Raw genomic sequence first — 17,722 nt, 5'->3', positions numbered from 1 at the left:
TCATATAAATTCATATAACACATAACATAACAAAGAAAGATTAACAAAAGACAATCACAATTCTTGGAATGTACTTAAACATCAGTCAAAAGACCTTCATTTTGAGCTTTTTTTTTTTAAAATTACCTACATGTAAAAATTTATGTTATCAAATCATCACTACTGACTGACATTATTGTAATCAAAAATATAATTACAATGAAATTCATTTAAAGTTGTGATACATAACATAACAAACAGGTGTTTAGACTAGCAAAGGAAATGACACAGTTCAACTTAAAAATCTGAGCCAAAATAAACATTATAAAATTACATAAAATCAGAAATCATCCAATACATAAATGTTGATTGCATACTTTCAAATGACAAAACAATCACCCAACAACATAAATCATTTTGGATCATTTACTTGCTGTTTCTGTTGCTCTCAATTGTGCTAGGAGAACGGCGTTTTTACGGCACTCGACTGTCAATTGTCTAACTGCAGCCACATAACTCCTTTCAAGTTCTAAGAGAGCAACCTGTTGTCTATTGAGTTTGTCCCTCCTGGCTCTCTCCTCATTCCGGCGCTGTTCAATCTGACAGTTAGAAAGTACATAAATCAGTGACACAGGCCATCTAAAAACTGTGGGTTATTGTAAAAAGTGTAGCAAAGAATACCTACCTTGATTTTATTTTGATTCACATTCTCAACTATGCTCTCAAACTGTCTGATAAACTGGTCTCTCATTGATGGAGAAGACAGGGCCCTAGAAAAGGAATGAAAGTATAGGAGTTTGTAAATTGATGTTTCAATGAATCCATGATCAACAGCTTCTCAAACTAGTCACTTACTCATGATAGTTTTCAAGAATTGAGTCCAACAATGTCAATTCCTTGCCCATATAGAGTTTGGTGTCAGACAAAGTATTGTACAGAGTATAAAACTGCTTTGTTTCCTTGTGTTTAGCAGCAACTTGGCTGTAGAGCTCCAAAAATCTGCGCTGATATTGAGCAAGCTCAGCACGGCCTGGCACATCATCCAGTTGTCGCTGAAGAGAGGCAGTTGTTCTTGTGGCACGTGCTAATCGCAACCTGACAGCAACCAAGGCCTCCCGCTCTGCAGCAAGAGTGGTTCCAAGTTCACTTATATCAATGCCCTCAGATCCTGTGCGGCCTTCTGCAGCCTCACTGTTAACAGAAATTTAAAAATTGATGGACAGTTCTGAAAATTGAGTTTATGGTGCATAATGGTAGATGCACTTACGCTGCCAAGGCTTGAAGGCGAGATAATTCAGATTGACACTGTTTACGAAAACGACTTTCCTGATCCTTAAGACTGTCATAAGTTTCAACCAAGGATTGAAGCTGCTGCACAGAGCTGAAAAATTTATTCCATATTTTTTTGTAAAAAATCAGAATATAAATTGTTGAAAATTTTCAAAAGAAAAGGTAAATTAAGTTGATACCTTTTGTTTTCTGAAATGTCAAGTTGTTGGAGTTGTTGTTTCAGCTCTAGTTGTTTCTCTTTAGCAGATGACACCCTTTCTTCAGCTTCATTAAGAGAGTTGCGTAGTTCATTGGCTTCAGCCATGAGCTTAGACTCTTTCTCTTTCAGCAAGTCTTTCTGCCTGGTCAGAGCCTGCAGAGCCCTTGTTGAGGCAGTTTGAGGAGTGGCCTGCAGAACCAAGAAAGTCCCAATATCACAAATAAGTACTGCTTACAAGGTTTCGGAAAAAAAAAATCAAATTTAAATATTACCTCAAATGTTGCCTGAAGTTTTTCATAGTGCCGAGCGGCTTGGGCTATCTCATCAGCCTGAAGATTCACTATGCTTCCCACCAATCCGGCTGACAGACGACTCTGAAACAACATTTGGTTTCATGAGTCTATGAACAAAGAAGCTTCAAAAACTGAGAGGCAACTTTTTTGTGAGGAAAACAGATAAACATATCAGAACCAAAAAAAGATCCTCATAAAACTAGAAACCAGGTGGGATCAAAGCATGCACAAAAATGGATACTGAAAAGCAAAACTCATACCTCTCGTTCTTCAGCAGAGGCCATGTTCTTCATGAGAGCTTTCACACGAAGCTGGACAAAACTCATACCAATTACTCAAGCACAAATTACAAACACAAAGCAAAACAAAACAGCTGGTAAGCATAAGTAAATAAAGACACACAAAACATCTATAGCAAATCATTGTTAAATTATCTGGTTAAAGTCAGTAACGCACTAGAAAAACATGCACAATTAAAAATGATAAAAAAGAAGTGTAATAAAAATTGGGAATCAAAGTGAAATTGGATAAGAAAAATACCTCCTCTGCCCTTTCTTGCTCCTGTAACTGAGCTGAAAGCTCTCCCTGATCAGGAGATGTTTCCTTTCCTTTCAATTGAGCCTGCAAATACAGAAATTTATTGATTAAGGGATTGAAAAACGATCATGGCAGAAGTATGTGAAGTCAGTCACACATCACATACAGTTGAAGACCGCCGCTGCAATGGACCATATTCAAGGAGGGTGCTGTGGATACGTGTGTCCAAGTCTTCGTCTAGCTGAGCAGGAACTTGACGTCTAAATCTTCTCTGAGGGCGATACGTTTCCTGGTATTGAATTGAAAATAAAACAGTTCAAACTAAGTGAAACAAGAATACTCAAACTTACGAAGCTCATTAAAAAACAACAGCAAATACTTCACTAACCTGTACATGCCGCACATTGGAAGCGGTAGCAAGTATCTGGGCATTGTTGGTTGGCTGGCCATAATAACGGTTGAATTGGTCAACAGCATGTGCACGCATCCGCTCAGCTCTCTCTGCTCTTGTTTCCATGGATCTTTTAACCAGCCACTATTGAGAAACAAACCATTGTTAATCACAAAGAAAAGTGCAATGAGATGTAAAATCAAACCTGTATGACTGGGAAAATGTTAATGAAGTCCAGGCCTTGTATCTGATGGGGCTCAATGCGGTGAGGGCACTTCATTATTGGCAGGACAGCAACAATTTTTTCAGTCAAAGATCTACAAACAAGCAATTAACAATGAACATTATGAACCCGAAAATCTGGGTAACAACACCCCCCAACAATAGACAATAAATGTAGAGGTGGACGTGCAGTATACTTACATGCGTTGACCAATAGTAAGATTTTCTTGAAAAAGAAGGTCAACATCAATATCAAAGTTGCACATCTCTATGCACCATGTTAGGCCTCCGACAACCTGAAAAAAAAAAGGAAACGATCCTTAGATTGGGAAGCCTACAAGCCTTAAATGGGTGACGCAAACTACAGTGTACGTTACCTTGTCGAAGGGAGATAAACCCTTGATTCGAGCCCGGAAGTATCCCGCGGCAACCAGCAGGTCAAGGGTTTCCTGCAGCTTGATTTGTTGCTCCTCATCTTCTCGAATCTCAACCTGTTCAATAAATACAGTACGGGTGAATCAATAGAGACAATATGATGACGAATGTCAGAAAACGCTTAAATGACACTAAACACAAGGCTCTTTCCAGTGCATTGAAGTAAAGTAGACAATTATATAAAATAAATAAAACCAATTTTACTAAGATTTGATAAACTTGCTAACCTCCACTTCCTTCCCATCAGCATCTAGTTTCGTTGACATTCGAATTCCCGCCTTCAGGCGGGGGGAAAATATAGTGCCGGTCCCCGCCATCGTGAACCGACGCTGGTAGCACCTCCAACAGACACAAAATATGACCAATATTCAATCAAATATTGTAAACAAATGGAGTTATGACACTCGCTTGTTATGAATGAATCGCCCCTGACTGGGGGGCGTGGGAGGGGGAGGGGGAGACCTCTGGCCGCGAGGACTTGGGCCGGGTCGGTGCGGCCAGGGTTCTCTCGGCGGGAACTCATTGCCGTTCAAACCGCGCGCAGCACCGGCTTTCAGCTTTGGCGGGTGCTGATGTTCATCTGGTGCAGACCGGTTCAGGGTTCAGGCGGACGGCCGCGAGGCGAGGAGCGAGTGGGAGCAGGCCTCGGCCGCCTCGGCCAGGCTCGCGGGGCAGGCCGGCAGGGCTCCACCGCGAGATTCGAGATTCGGCGCTGTAGCCAGGCAGTCAGGCAGTCCTGTCCGCCTCCCCCAGTCAGACGCGGAGGTGTCCAGGTTCACCGTTCCTTCCACCAAGGCAAGGGCGTCCTCCGCCATGGCCTCCGCGGCGTCGCTGTCGCTGTGCCTGGCCGTGCTGCTGCTGGCGGACGCCGCCGTCGCCAACGTGCGCGTCAGGAGGATCGTCGGCGGGCGCGCGGCCGCGCCGCCACCCGAGGACGACCCCGTCGTGTTCGTGTACAAGGAGGACCACGACGCCAGGGTGTTCGGGATGCGGGAGCGCCCCGGCGGCTTCTACGTGTACCGGGGCATCCGCTACGCCGAGCCCCCCGTCGGACTCTACAGGTTCCAGGTGAGGACCGCCAGACCAGTTGCGGAAACAACGCGTCAAGATTCTTTCCCGTTTCCGCCGACCCCGATGTTGCTGCTGCTCCTGTTTATCAAAAAGGGACACGGCAGCCCGGGCGCGCTATTCGCTATCCCCTGTGACCGCGGCACGCCACGGCAAGGCACGCCGCGGCTGGGCCTTCCCCCGCCGGGCCACGCCGGGCCACGCCGGGCCGGGCTGTGTGTGACTTATCTCCCATTTCCTGCGGCCTGCGGGTGCGGGTTGCCTTGGTCCTTGGTTGCCGTCGTCGTGATAGTTGCGCGATTCGCACTGTCGCCAAGGACGTCCTCGCGCCGTGCCGCCGCACTGCTGGAACTCGCGGCAATGGCACAGCACGGCACCTCAGTAATATGACGGGGGTGGAGATGGAACCCTTCCCCCTGCCTCCTAACAGCCCCTAAGCCCCGAGACGCCTGATGGGTTGACAATGTGCAGTGTCAGCAGGCACAAAACGCACTGCGCCTTGCGCCCCAAGGAGACCCCAGGATCTCTCAAAGTAGCGCCCGTCTAAGTACACCTGTTTGCTTCGCTTGCTTCGCCAGCGGCCTCGGCCGATGCGCCTGGAGGGCATCGTGAACGCCACCATGGCCGGCGCGCCGTGCGTGCAGCCGCACCCCGACGACCCGCTCAAGACCATCGGCAGCGAGGACTGCCTTTTCCTCAACATCTACTCCGCGGAGGTGCGAGGGCTGTGCCCAGGGCTGTGCCCGTCTCTTGGAACTACCGCCGCCGTGCCGGGCCTCCCCGTTGACGCGGTCCTCCCCTCTCGTTTGTAGCTCCCCGACGGCGTGTCCGAGGGCCTCCCCGTGCTGGTGTGGATCCACGGCGGCGGCTACAGACGCGGCTCCGCCAACCAGTACGGCACGGGGCACCTCGTCGACAAGAAGGTGGTCGTGGTGACGGTGCAGTACCGGCTAGGGTCCATGGGTGAGCGCAGTGTGCGGAGCGCCGGGCGCTGGTTCGAATCCCCGCTGATTCGTGTGTTTGTTCGGCCCAGGCTACATGAGCTCCGCGGCGCCGCAGCTGCCCGGCAACGTGGCCATGTTCGACATGGCCGTCGCCATGAACTGGATCAAGGAGTACATCTCCTTCTTCGGCGGCAACCCCAAGAACATCGTGACCATGGGGCAGGGCACCGGGGCCAGTAGCGCCATGATGATGGGGCTGTCGCCCATGACGCAGGGTGAGTGTCGGGGTGGGGGAGGGCGCGCGCTGTGACACTGTAAGCAACCGCCGCCTGTCTCAGACAACGTGAAGGGCATCGTGGCGATGAGCGGGTCCGCGCTGTCCCCCAACGCCGTGGACCAGCAGCCCCAGGACGCCGCGGACGAGCTGGCCGTGCAGCTGGGCTGCCCCACCAAGCCGCACCTCGCCATGGTGCGCTGCATGCAGGAGGCGCCGGCCGACCAGATCGTGTTCGCGGACGACACACTGGAGGTGAGGTTGGGGCTGGGTCGCGGGGCGGGGCGGAGGTTCGCGTCCCGGCGACCGCGGCTCTACTCTCGTTCCTGCCCAGACGTTCCGCCTGGCGTCGCAAGGCTTCGTCGGCGGCCTGGGCGGCCTGCTGACGCCGTCCCCCGTGGTGGAGGGCAAGGAGGACAGCCGCTTCCTGCCCAGCTTCCTGCCCGAGCAGCCCAGCGAGGTGCTGGAGAAGGGCAACTTCCCCAACATCTCGCTGCTCACGGGGGTCTGCAAGGACGAGACGGGGCGCGCCGTCAAGGGCGGCTTCAACCGCGAGCTGCAGTCCAAGCTGCAGGCCGTGCCGGACTTCCTCAACAAGGTCCTGCTCAAGGACCTCGCCGGCAAGGCTTCGGGTGAGCAAAGAGCGCAGACGTAACCGCGACTTAAACTTCCGGCAAACAAGTGACACTCCTTCCCGTTGATGCATAGGCGTCATCAACCGGGTGCAGGGCCTGTTCGGCGGGCTGGCGGCGTCGCCGCTCTTCCAGCAGGCGGAGAAGGCCGTGGGCCCGCTGAGCAAGGTGGTGGAGGCCACGACGGACGCGCTCTTCAACCTGCCCATGTTCCGCGCCAGCCAGCTGTGGTCCAAGCGCGGCGGCAAGGCCTTCATGTACAGCTTCGAGCACACGTCGCCGCGGGCGGCGAGTGCCGGCCGCTCCTTCCTGGGCGGGCTGCCCCTCATGAAGGCCGCGCTCGACGCGCCAGCCGGCCTCAGTGAGCACCACTCCTACCTCTTGGCGGGGGGGATGAGAACGCACAGTGGGCCAGAAGACCGGTGGAGGCGGCCAAAATCCTAGACGCGTTTTGAGCTCCAGAGTCGCTAAATGGGACTCGAACCGAGCGTGTGACCCCACCAATGGATTGCTCTCCGAACGAGGAATCCATTGGTGGGGTCACACGTTCGGTTCGAGTCCCATTTAGCGACTCTGGAGCTCAAAACGCGTCCGGGATTTCGATCGCCTCCACCCGTCTCCTGGCCCACTGTGGAACGCCTGCTGAGCCTTTCCCTTGACCGGTCGACCTCTGCCTCGCAGACGAGACCTTCCACGGCGACGACCTGGCCTTCGTGTTCGACGCGCGCCCCCTGGAGGGCCAGCGCGACCCGACGCGCGGACAGGTGTCGCTGTCGGACCCGGACGACATGAAGGTGCGCGACGTCTTCACCAGCCTCATCGCCGACTTCGCGCACAGCGGGTAGGCACACCGTCAGCGATTGCAGGGCCGCAGCTTCGGTGTCCCCAGAGTAACCCCGGCCCCCTCGTCCACTTTCCAGTCAAGCCTCGGTGCGCCAGAAGGACGACAAGCAGGGGCCCCTGCTCCTGCCCAGCTTCGGCGGCGGCGACAAGCAGAAGAACAACTTCCTCGTCATCGACAAGAACCCCCGCATCGGCAAGGACTTCCGCGGCTGCCAGATGGCCGTGTGGTCCGGGCTGTCCGGCGCGCAGCTGCCCACCGACTCGTGCGCCGACGTGTTCAAGAACGCCGCCAGCGCGGTGGCGGGGGCGGTGAGCGGCGCGGCGGGCACGCTGACGGGCGGGCTGCTGGGCGGGGCGGCGGCGGCAAACTGATCGGCAGGCCGCCGACCGGGGCGCCGCGGCCGCAGGGCGCGCCAGCTCCGGGTCCGGGGGGATTCTTGGGCGGTATCGGCAAGTAGGCCCCAAAGCCGCGGAATGCGGCATGGCGCCGCGGCCCCCCACGGCCACGCGGGGGGCGCGAGAGAGAACAATAAAGCTGGCTGAGCCTTTCGCGGTGTTTGCTTCTTTATCGATGCCTCCACTCCAACCACCTGTGTAAGTAACAGCCGAAGTGGCAGCCGCAGTGGCAGCCGACCAGCAACGCAGCGTCCACAGTCTCTTTCGCGGCCTCACAAAAGCCAGTGAAATACGGTGAACGAGCCGGGCGAACCGTCTCCCCGTGGTTCTTCAGCCTAGCGCCTGATAGGTAGGCCAGCGGACAGCCCCGCAACGCACCGGTGTGAGGTCGGTGGCCTACCTTCGCCTCTCTCCCCGTCGCTTCGCTCGCACGCGTCCTGGGCCATTCGGAGGCTGTCCTCTGCCTCGCCATCTGGAGGCGAAGGGGGTGGTGGAGACGAGCGCAGGTTCGTTGAGAGGATTGCGACTCGCTGGTTGCCTTTCGCTCCCAGAAAGCGTCGCCACGCAGCCAGGGGCGAGGTAGGCCACCGTCTCCACGCCGATGTGTGGCGGCCTGCTTGCTGGCCTACCTGCCAGGCGCTACAGGCTGACGCTCCGCTTTCCAGCGTCTTTTTGTGGCCAAACATTTATTGTCTTCGATGGAGACGTAACCGGGAGCGGCCCGTCGCAGCTCCGAGCTTCATCAAATGACATATCTTCTCACATGCTCTTCGCCCACTTCGCCGCGCATTTGGGTAAAATGCGACCGACAAGTTTCTCATACTCAGACTGGCCTTTCCGTCGTCTGCTACAACCCTTTCACGGAAAAGGGAAAGGTTTCGGCACGCAGACATTGACGGACACCAGAGCTTGCCAAGGATGTTGATGCCATTGTCATCTTTTTCGGCACTTCTGTGAGAGTTCTTGAGAGCGTGCGGCAGGGGTGGTCTTTGTCTTGAACCGGGCGGCGTGTTTTAGAACTTCGCGGTGAGGTTGGTAACGGGGCACGTACCCCCTTCCCCTTCCCCGCCCCTCTGCCCCTGCGCCTTAAAAGTAGTGGGGGTAGATGGCAGAGGCTGTCGTTTGTGAGGTTTGTCGTAAGTAAATATTCTTATTTTTATTGGTTTTAAGTTTCTTTGCCTGATTTCTTTACTATTCTTTTCATTAAAAGTCTGTACCTCTTTATTTGGCTCGCATGTTTCACACCATGTCCTCATTTGTGGATTTTGAATCGTGTTCTTTTAAAGGACGGTCTGGGTCGCAGCTCGCCAGGCCCTATCAAATGTAAACATCATGACAGGAGACCCGTCTCTCTTTTCCCTTCATCTGGACTACCCAAAACCGAACAACTTCATGGCAATTTATCCAAGATTTACTTTTATTGACCTTATTTCCCCTTCAGAATTGGGATTTATCTGATATTATGCTTATGGCCATTGTCATAGCAGCCCAGTCCATTGTTTAGATTTTTTTCAACCATCAATATTACATCATTTCTTTGTTAGTGCCTCTCAATTCTGCATTAACATTTACACTCCCAACAAAGTATAGTGTCCTTTTTATTCCTTCAAACCAATGCAAAGCCATCCACTCAAGGGTCATTATTAAAATATTTATAATTGTATACTATTGTGACTATTTCACGAGTTGAACTTTTCTAATTCTAATGTTCTCAAGGATTGATTTGTTTAATACTACAGTAACACCGACCTTGTTTTATTTTGTAGGTGTTTGAAGATGCCTGTAACAGTCACAAGAAATTTGCAGAAAGCAAGAGGAGGTGTTATTAGTGTTGTCGAACTATGTATTTAAAATGAAACAGCATGCCGGAAACAGTAAGCCGCCTCCTGCCCGAAGTGCAAGTTATGCCCGAGCGCATGCTGAACATACATTCTACCATAATCTCCTTCCTATGGACGTATCTGACAGGTACATTTGTCAAATAACTTGATGTTGCAATTGTTTTTCGGTATCCCTTATTTTATACGCTGCTTTGTTTTCATCCAGTTGCTTCATGGTGACTTCTGACACTTGTGGTGATGTATCACCGTCCCATGGAGACAAAGCGCAGGGAAAAGTATCTTCGAAAGACATAAATGAATGCATTGCAGGATGGCTGGCCTATCTTCAGGTATGGTTGAACATAGAATTGATAGGTTCTCTTCATCCCACTAGACCTGAATTATTATCAACACTCTCTATGCACTTTTCCCTGATGTTTGTGCTTTCATTTTCTAGAATTTGAATGCCTTGTGTGGCTCTGGCTCCCGCTTATCTCACTGTCTCGGCTCTCTCCTCCCGCCTGAAAGCCAGTCAGCGTGTGGAGGGCGGGCTACACAGTGCCAAGCGGCATGGGATGACCTAACGAAAGTTGTTGCTGCCACAAGCAACAGTATATGCTCTCAAGTAGTGCAGGCACTACAAGAGCTGAATGGCCAGAGCCCAGGAGCTGCTACCAATGATGTTGGGCAGGTGTGTTCATGTTCATGTTCATGTTCACCATTACCGTTTTTATTCCTTAATTTCACATCTCAATCTATTCTTGTACATTGCAGGTGCTGGCACCAGCCCAGCAGGCAGCAGTGTGCCATAGCCTTATGACAATGATTAGTCTGCAGTACCAGTTCTGTATGGCTTGTTGTGAATGTTTGGGAATGATGGCACCGTGTCATTGTTGTGTGAGTGGAGACTCTAATCAGCAAAAAGCCCATGACCCAGATTGCATTCTGACAACGCTTCAGCATTACTTCAACCGCCTGTATGTTCCACCGACTCCAACATCACGCAGCCCTCTTCTCTTCCCTCTGTGGCCACTCCAGGTGGGAATAATTTGAATATTTTTGCTATGTTTTGGATTTTTTAACTTTGTAAGTTTAAGTTTGGAATAGCTTTGTGTTCCTTTGGTTGATTGTAATACTTGTGTTTGCCAGAGTCCTCAGAGAAGATGGTCAGAAGCCGCAGCCCGTGAAACCTCTGGAATCGGTGATACTCTCATGGCTGAAGACGGAGCAATGAGGCGCTGGTCCATGCCTTGGGATTCATCCGGTCAAAATGAACAACATGGTCAGTGGACTGGACGGCTATATCCCAAGGAAAACAAGTTGACTGTGCCAGGAGGCATAGCTTCGCAGGAGAGGAGCCGATCTACAACACCAGGTTCGATTTGATTGACTCACTTTAAAATATTTACTCAGTAATCTACATAAAGTGGACTTCCCTGCATTATTCTACCTTTTTTTTAGATCCCCATGGATATAACTAAGTTTTACTGCAATTTTGCCATTAATATTTATATTTTCTTAGTACAGTCTCATATTTTTGACATTGATGTTTCAGAGTCTCTGTGGCATTCTTCTTTGGCGAGTCAGGAGGAATTGTCAGATGTGATATCACTACTATCATGCCGGCCTACTCAACCACTACAGCTTCATCAACCAAGTCAGCATGTACCCGGTAGGTACACAATAGTTACCACCTGCCAATTGTTTGTTCTTTTAAAAAAAAATTAAATTCATGTTTGGTGTTTCTTTTGTTTAGGTGTTACATTGACGGGTTGCAGCCAAAACAGCCCTTCCCCAAGTCACCAACCGTCCTGGGTAAGCCCAGTCTCTGGGGGAAGCCCTAATGAAGATAGAATGGGTGTGCTCTCACGCCATGGGAGTAGTTCACCAGCTGGCCTGGGGAACAGCCCTGGGAGATTGTCACCACACCAACATCAAGGACTCCAGCAAGTTCCTCAAATGCCATTGCAGCAGCAAACAACCCAGCAGCCTCATATTTCAATGTAACATCTTACTATCCGAATTTAAATTAAAATTTTTATCTCCAAGCTTACAGTGTATTCAACAATCATGATCTTGCAGGTGGACAGAGCCTAATTCTACTGGCCCTCTGAATCATCCTCCTGATGCTCCTCGCAAAGGAAGTTCTTCCACGGATTCATCATCCTTGTCCTCGTCTCTCTCCCTGCACAGAAGTTCAACCTCCAGTTCTGATACTGGAATGGTGAGTGCCATTTTCATCACCTTCATACCCATACTCTGATCTCATATTTTTATTATTTACTCAGACAGTTTTCTTTTTTGATGATACACTAATGCTATGTGTAAGTGATTTTGTGTTTCTTGTCTTTGTAGGAGAATCGGTCTCATTTGTATTCTATGTGGAGTGGTGCAGATCTTCCTTTCATCAAATTACCTGAAAACAACGAGCTTCGGGAACATCCCTCAAGTGTAAGTCCTCGAGGTAGTCCCAATAACCAACGCTATCAGCAATGAATTACTGCCCTCAAAATGAGTGAAATTAGTGGGCAGGACCCACTTCAAGATCCTAGTAATGGGCAGGCCCCAAATACATCAACACACTTTTATATTCCCCTTTTGAAGTTTTGCTTTCCATTTGTGGATAAACTAGAAAATGTTGCCTGTTTTGTAGTCTGCAAATAGAAATCATTCATTTAGTATGACAATTTGGCGAGTTTTGTCTGTGACTGAATCATAATTTACTCAAGGGAAGATGACCATCCAAGAGTTTTCTAATCTTGAAGGTTGTCTCCTGTTACAATCTTTTTCCTTTTTTTTTTTGTTTTGTCTATTTCTTGTTACTTTCTGTTTTTTCTCTCATGTAATAGTTTGCATTACAATCAAATAAGTAAGGTTTACAACCTTTGAATTCGTGTGGGCTGGTCCCACAAATGCGGTGTGCAATAAACTTTTGTACTTAGCTTTTATCTCTTGACAAAATACTTAAATATACAGTATTTAAAGTTAAAGATTTTTTGTCTGTTTTTTTTTTTTTTTAATATATATGTGTATGTATAGTTTATGAATGTCTGTATAGCCAGATGGTTATATTTATCTTGTCAGGAACTGCAGATGGAGTACAATTTTTGTTCACTCTCAGCTGACCACTTCAGTAGGCTTGAGGTCTGAAGTGCTGAGGGCAAGACTGTACCCTCCAGGGTAACTAGTTTATTGCTCTGATCTCTATGTACTTTTTTCAATCAAGGTACTGCTCAGTATGAAGCAATCGTGTACATGTGAAGTTGAAATCTGCCACTGAAAATACCTACCATTTTTAGGGTACTGTCTGAATTGTGACTTATGGATCTCACCAATGTTTTTTTTTTCTTTTCTTTTGGGTGTGTGTTTGTGTGTCTGTTTGGAGGAAGTATTTGTGCCATATTATGTTGGAATCAATCTAAGGTGCTTTGCCTGTAATTAATCGATAATGTCTTATGGAGGTTCTACTCATTTTTTTACTTAATTTGCTTCTAGCAAAGCTCTAAAGCCTAATATCTTTTCTGTTTTGGTGCTTCAAAACCATTGTGATTTATCACTAATAACAAACCTATGGCTTTGTCCCCACTTTGTTAACAGCCCTTAGGGAAAAAAATCAGGAAGGAGGAAGTGAACCCATTGCTTTGGTTACCTATCACTTAAGGCTAAGTTTTGCTGCAGTTTTAATAGTCACAGGTCTTACACTACCAATTTTATGTGCCCTCTTAAAAAACATGTGCTCTATAAGGCAACAGAGGCTTTAGAAATTACCTTCAAAATCCAATGACCATTCTTCAACTCTAAGTTAGGGAATTTAAATTGTTTTCAATGCTATTAAAACTAATTGCACTTTTGCAAGTATAGCTCTTTTAACAAGTAAACAAAAATGTAAGTTTTGGTCTACTAGAGTGCCTTTAGCAACAGGTTATTCTTCCTTCTTTAATCTAAATATTTTAAAAGAGGCAATTTTCATTATAAATTACTGAAACTTGTAACGGTATGATATCTGTTGGCAGATTTGATCATTAGTATTGCATTCTCAGAAACTGCTGAGGTTAAACTATATAATGCACTTCTCATGTTTATATGTTACTTAATTTCAACAAAACAAAGCTTACAATACTCTAGTCTTCATCACATTGTACGCACATGTTCATACCTAGATTTAAACTCTTCTATCTACTATATAGGTGTTTTTGTGTTCCTAAGTATGTTTGCTTGTACTCATAGTTGTTCTTTTGGTTGCGTATCTAGTATGTCAGTCTTGTATCCAATAGTGTCCTTCCTTTTCCTCCTGCCTGCATTTGGAACAATGCATGACAAATAGTTTTTGTTTGTTTAAAATTTTATTTGTATTTTGGTTTTTTGATGCTCTGGAGCTTTGAAGTGAAAGAATTATTGCTTTGGAGTCCAATTGGACAACAACATGTGTGACGTATAAAACAACCCAAACGTTTTTGCTAATAGAAGCAACTTCAATGTAACTATTTCAAAAATATTTGTCTCCATTTTGGTTTAGAAGCAGTTTTACCAATTATCCGCTGTCTGTTCTTACAAGCCATGCATTTAGTCAGTTACTGGTTTTGTTTGATTTCAAATAGATTTTTTAAAAATGCCCTCCTGAAATGAACTACAGAAATCTGGGTCTATGTTACCTTTTTTGGCATCTTATCTTATCTTATTATTGACCTAGCACTAAAATCAAAATGACAAATACTTTGGCTGTGACCGCAGGGTTCTTTCACGGTTCACCTCTGTGAAGGCAGGCTGTTCTGACCCATGGTCTGGGGCAAATTGTCGGATCCAGATTAAAGTCTTAGTAAATAAGCTGCGACTAGCACGTCTTTTAGGACTCTAATCTGGACCAGAAGTGACTTCTGAATCTGTCCAGAGAAAGGTGGTGGGAGTGGGTGTCCACTGCACACTGCAAAATGTTTCCTACATTAAAGGTACTGTGTTAGCATTCTGTGCTCGACTAGGACTTAAATTGGCAGTACTACCTTTCGTCTGAGGTATTTAAGCTTCTTTGTTTAGATGACTTTTTGATTACCACTAGCCCAAAATACTTGAGAAGTGGAATAATTCCCAGAACATCGCCTAAACAACTGTATCCCAACTCGGATTTTTTTTTTTTGTAACCATTCTGTTGTGATTTTCTTCTTTTTTTTCATTGAGGTTGAGGTGTGAAAATTAAAGTACATGGACTGATACAAGTGTGCAAAGTGTTTGTCATATTGTTCTGTAAAATTGGCAAAAAAAAATGCTCCTGTGGAACAAAATCATTGATAAATATTCCTGAAGAGTTAGCCTTCTTTCTTTTTTTTCCCTATCAGATTCTCCTAGGTCACTCACAATCCAGAAACGTGCTGATTGTCAAAAATTCTGGTGATAAATGACAAATGGTGAAAGGGAAGTAAAGAATATTCATTAACTTCGTTTGATCCCTTTATATATATTTTTCACTGCCCAAGTTGAAGATATGATGCAAAAATGGCACATGTAGCACAAAAGCCATTGTATAAAGGCACACCCTGTACAAAATGATAGTGAAATGTACCCTGTAACAAATCACAGAGACATGCACAAAGGATACAAAATTGAGTTGGAATGTTTCTAAAAATCTTACAAAAACAGTCATGAATAAATACAAAAGGAATGAGAATGCTCTACGAGCTTTCAATGAAAACAAAAACAGTCTTGTCCCTTGCCAAGAAAATGGAAAGTCTGCATTTGACAGCTTTTATACAGTTATTTACTATCCATATAGCAGAAGCTTCGCCCCAACACAGCATGGGCAACACGAGAAGTCTTTCTAAAGACATCTGTTTGCTTAAGAGTCAATAAAACTGCTGAACAAGGAATTGATTACTTTGTCCTGTATGGCACATTTGGTAAATTAGTGGAAAGTTTTATTTTTTTTGATCTTTTTTAATCTGACTATAGAAGCAAGCAAGAATGGCATTAATCGAAAAGTGTCAGGTAATGGTATATTGAAATGATTCCAAATTCTAAAATTGAAAGGAATCAAGGACATCCAAAATAGCACTACAATGTCAGATCATATCAAGCTAACCACATAAAGTAAAGATAAATATTTTACCCAGGACGGAGTCAATGAGCTTAACTTAAGTAGAACATAAAACAATTGTTTCTTACAAGAACAGTCTGATTGATGTTAACCTAAATTGGTAATCATCTCGCATACACTTAACATACAGCTAAGATCTAACTTAATTACATTATTATTGTCCTCATCATAAAATCTGCACATTCATCAAGAGTCAATGAATATTCTGCTAAACAATCTAATAAACAAATACTGCAAAATCACATTGCAATTTGGTGGATAGTTTAAAAGGATTCTGAAAATATCACTTTAAATTAAGCAAAAATCGATTGTCAGTTAAAAAAAAAAAATAAACATGGTAAGAATGTGGTTGGAAAGATTTATCACAATCATAGATCTTTCACCACAGTGAGAAAATTGAATAAAACAGAATTGTCAAAATAATTAGGGTGAATGTGTTCCATGCGTCCCACTAGCTGATGTTGCCAATGATGCAGCTGCAGCAGATGACGGTTCGTCGTAATCAACATCATCGTAAATCAGGCTATCTGGATCATCTTCAGGAATAACATGATCCTTGTCCAGGGGACACCTCAGACACCTAAGCAGAAAAAACAACATAAAAGTCAAATCAAATCACTTGTACATGTACTTGCTAACAGCTAAGTCCTATAAAAATTACCTGCTCTCATTAATCCCGTAATTGATACAAGACGCACCAACACATTCACAGCAGCCATCATGAAACCAGCGATAACTCGATGCGCCAGTAGACTGACATGCTTCTTTGCACTTATTCCAAGACATGCATTGGCTCATGTAAGCAACAGTGCAGTTGAATGTGGCTACATCTTTCCTTGGAACAACTTCTTGTTCAGAAAATTCTGGAAGGCATAATTAAGTCTCTAATAAAGATTGCAACTGAATTGAATTTGATAAAGTTGCAGCTGAAATAGAGATCAACTTACGTGTACGATACTTTATTTCCTTTTCAAGGTTTGGTTTGTAGTGAACATTGTTCACTTCAATATCAATAGGGAATGTCACAGTAATCCAACGTTCCTGAGCATCTGGCTCGGAGCCCATGAGAGCTTGGAAGAGTTCTGGAATGGGCTCAACGAATTCTTCAACGTGACTCCTCTTGCTGAGGGCATTGTGGTTTGTCTGATTAGGCTTAGGACACATTTCTGAAAACAAAATTCAATGTTGTCAAAGACTTAAGTGTAACTTGAAGATACGAGAATTCAAGTAACTTCACTCTTACCAACACAAGAGCAGCACTCAGTGTACAAATAACTCAAACAACTGAAGCACTCTTTGCAACAGCTGCAGTTCTTAAGATCGCACTTGCACGATTGTGTTAACATACATTTACTGACAATGCTCGCACAAACCGCTTCATTGCAGCTGTCGACAGAGCTAGGCCCCCAATATTCTCCGAGGCCAGCCCATAAAACAAATACTGTGAGCAGAATTCCCGACTTCCAAACCATCCTGAAATCGAACAAACACAAATTATTAGTGAGGAACAATGTCATAACAAGCTATAATACGACACGTGAGCCGGAAGGGAAAGCATGCGGAAATAAAAATAAAACCGCAACCTTGAAACTAAAGAGAATCACAACAGTGAGTCAAGAACATCGCAAGGAGAAAAGAGAAATCAACAATAACCATTTATGTCACTGACATAAACCCCTAGCACGCTCACAACAAGAAAACTTTGAAACATAGTCTAAGCACACACCTGCCTGTAGGCTCCAGGCCTAATCCTCAATCTCAACTCAGAGAAATTCCAAAGTGTCCAGCAGGTTTGATACCGAATCGCAAAACCAACTTCGGCGGTCGCGTCTTGGACTCCAGGACTCTTCCAGCTCCAGCCTTCCAGTTCCAAAGGCACGTTGCAGACAGCAAACAACACAAATACAACAGCGCAGCAGCGGGCGGAGACACTACACTAGCACTAGAGCCACACTAGAGCTGATGCTGCAGGGAGTTGAGTTGCGCCCGCCTCGCAGTCGTAAGCTGAAGCCGCAGCCGCCTGTGGTGGGAGGGGGAGGGGGAGGGGAGGAGGAGTGGTCAGCAACAAGAATGGAGAGGGAGAAGGAGGAATGCAGGCAGGGAAGGAGAGGGAGAGAGAACGGAAGGTCAGGTGGCTTTGCGGAGGAGGGGGCCGGAGGGGGCGAGACGAGGAAGGAAACGGGGCAGACAGCAAGATGGAAAGAGAGGGAGGAATCGTCGGCAGCGCCGGCGCCCGATGAAGTCCTCAGGTCGCAGGACCACCTGTGGGCTGGGCTCGGGCACGCCGGGCTCGCCCTCGCCCATTACCAGCGGA

At 46.7% G+C, this 17,722-nt stretch overlaps 4 protein-coding genes across 7 annotated transcripts; 2 read left to right on the top strand and 2 right to left on the bottom strand.

The window, feature by feature from the left end:
- Window positions 1-118: 118 nt before the first annotated feature.
- LOC117639952 (coiled-coil domain-containing protein 93) lies at window positions 119-3,807 on the bottom strand. 3 transcript variants are annotated; one of them, XM_034376051.1, is made up of 15 exons: window positions 3,574-3,807; window positions 3,289-3,402; window positions 3,113-3,207; window positions 2,895-3,006; window positions 2,687-2,833; window positions 2,465-2,587; window positions 2,302-2,382; window positions 2,022-2,072; window positions 1,741-1,842; window positions 1,449-1,657; window positions 1,247-1,360; window positions 835-1,170; window positions 665-749; window positions 522-578; window positions 119-418 (listed from the first exon to the last, which is right to left on the bottom strand). In XM_034376051.1, the coding sequence occupies exons 1-15, from the start codon at window positions 3,661-3,663 to the stop codon at window positions 392-394; spliced, it is 1,743 nt and encodes a 580-aa protein (XP_034231942.1). In that variant the 5' UTR covers window positions 3,664-3,807; the 3' UTR covers window positions 119-391. The 3 variants fall into 3 exon arrangements, with proteins under 3 accessions (XP_034231942.1, XP_034231940.1, XP_034231941.1); XM_034376049.1 differs by having other exon boundaries at window positions 119-578; XM_034376050.1 differs by lacking the exon at window positions 2,022-2,072 and having other exon boundaries at window positions 119-578.
- A 170-nt stretch (window positions 3,808-3,977) lies between these two features.
- Window positions 3,978-8,481, top strand: LOC117640492 (carboxylesterase 1E-like). Its single transcript, XM_034377011.1, has 10 exons — window positions 3,978-4,414; window positions 4,993-5,130; window positions 5,227-5,377; window positions 5,448-5,633; window positions 5,697-5,887; window positions 5,967-6,264; window positions 6,341-6,625; window positions 6,946-7,105; window positions 7,185-7,455; window positions 8,308-8,481. Exons 1-10 carry the CDS (start codon window positions 4,160-4,162, stop codon window positions 8,458-8,460), a joined length of 2,088 nt encoding a protein of 695 aa, XP_034232902.1. The 5' UTR covers window positions 3,978-4,159; the 3' UTR covers window positions 8,461-8,481.
- LOC117639953 lies at window positions 7,835-14,626 on the top strand. Of its 2 annotated transcripts, none has more exons than XM_034376053.1 (10): window positions 7,835-7,852; window positions 9,270-9,471; window positions 9,550-9,673; window positions 9,781-10,014; window positions 10,098-10,361; window positions 10,473-10,698; window positions 10,879-10,995; window positions 11,080-11,326; window positions 11,406-11,547; window positions 11,679-14,626. In XM_034376053.1, exons 2-10 carry the CDS (start codon window positions 9,356-9,358, stop codon window positions 11,817-11,819), a joined length of 1,611 nt encoding a protein of 536 aa, XP_034231944.1. In that variant the 5' UTR covers window positions 7,835-7,852; window positions 9,270-9,355; the 3' UTR covers window positions 11,820-14,626. The 2 variants fall into 2 exon arrangements, with proteins under 2 accessions (XP_034231944.1, XP_034231943.1); XM_034376052.1 differs by lacking the exon at window positions 7,835-7,852 and adding an exon at window positions 8,542-8,639.
- A 126-nt stretch (window positions 14,627-14,752) lies between these two features.
- On the bottom strand, window positions 14,753-17,421 carry LOC117639954 (twisted gastrulation protein homolog 1-B-like). Its single transcript, XM_034376054.1, has 5 exons — window positions 17,135-17,421; window positions 16,652-16,881; window positions 16,356-16,574; window positions 16,070-16,271; window positions 14,753-15,988 (listed from the first exon to the last, which is right to left on the bottom strand). Exons 2-5 carry the CDS (start codon window positions 16,878-16,880, stop codon window positions 15,832-15,834), a joined length of 807 nt encoding a protein of 268 aa, XP_034231945.1. The 5' UTR covers window position 16,881; window positions 17,135-17,421; the 3' UTR covers window positions 14,753-15,831.
- Between the last annotated feature and the right edge of the window lie 301 nt (window positions 17,422-17,722).

The sequence above is a fragment of the Thrips palmi genome, unplaced genomic scaffold, assembly GCF_012932325.1.
Source record: "Thrips palmi isolate BJ-2018 unplaced genomic scaffold, TpBJ-2018v1 HiC_scaffold_12, whole genome shotgun sequence".
NCBI classification, from domain to species: Eukaryota; Metazoa; Arthropoda; class Insecta; order Thysanoptera; family Thripidae; genus Thrips; species Thrips palmi.
This window is presented reverse-complemented; position numbering and strand designations above follow the sequence as displayed.

What these genes read in the sequence shown, in the direction of transcription:
- LOC117640492 (XM_034377011.1), top strand. Translation starts at nt 4,160, where the DNA reads ATGGCCTCCGCGGCGTCGCTGTCGCTGTGCCTGGCCGTGCTGCTGCTG. An exon ending in TCGGACTCTACAGGTTCCAG is followed by an intron (nt 4,415 to 4,992) that starts GTGAGGACCGCC and finishes TTGCTTCGCCAG; the next exon opens with CGGCCTCGGCCGATGCGCCT. An exon ending in CGACGCGCCAGCCGGCCTCA is followed by an intron (nt 6,626 to 6,945) that starts GTGAGCACCACT and finishes TCTGCCTCGCAG; the next exon opens with ACGAGACCTTCCACGGCGAC.
- LOC117639952 (XM_034376049.1), bottom strand. Translation starts at nt 3,663, where the DNA reads ATGGCGGGGACCGGCACTATATTTTCCCCCCGCCTGAAGGCGGGAATT. An exon ending in ATTCTTGAAAACTATCATGA is followed by an intron (nt 750 to 834) that starts GTAAGTGACTAG and finishes TTCCTTTTCTAG; the next exon opens with GGCCCTGTCTTCTCCATCAA. An exon ending in TGAATCAAAATAAAATCAAG is followed by an intron (nt 579 to 664) that starts GTAGGTATTCTT and finishes TCTAACTGTCAG; the next exon opens with ATTGAACAGCGCCGGAATGA.
- LOC117639953 (XM_034376053.1), top strand. Translation starts at nt 9,356, where the DNA reads ATGAAACAGCATGCCGGAAACAGTAAGCCGCCTCCTGCCCGAAGTGCA. An exon ending in ACCAAGTCAGCATGTACCCG is followed by an intron (nt 10,996 to 11,079) that starts GTAGGTACACAA and finishes TCTTTTGTTTAG; the next exon opens with GTGTTACATTGACGGGTTGC. An exon ending in CCAGTTCTGATACTGGAATG is followed by an intron (nt 11,548 to 11,678) that starts GTGAGTGCCATT and finishes TTGTCTTTGTAG; the next exon opens with GAGAATCGGTCTCATTTGTA.
- LOC117639954 (XM_034376054.1), bottom strand. Translation starts at nt 16,880, where the DNA reads ATGGTTTGGAAGTCGGGAATTCTGCTCACAGTATTTGTTTTATGGGCT. An exon ending in TGAGTGCTGCTCTTGTGTTG is followed by an intron (nt 16,575 to 16,651) that starts GTAAGAGTGAAG and finishes TTTTGTTTTCAG; the next exon opens with AAATGTGTCCTAAGCCTAAT. An exon ending in GGAAATAAAGTATCGTACAC is followed by an intron (nt 16,272 to 16,355) that starts GTAAGTTGATCT and finishes TATGCCTTCCAG; the next exon opens with AATTTTCTGAACAAGAAGTT.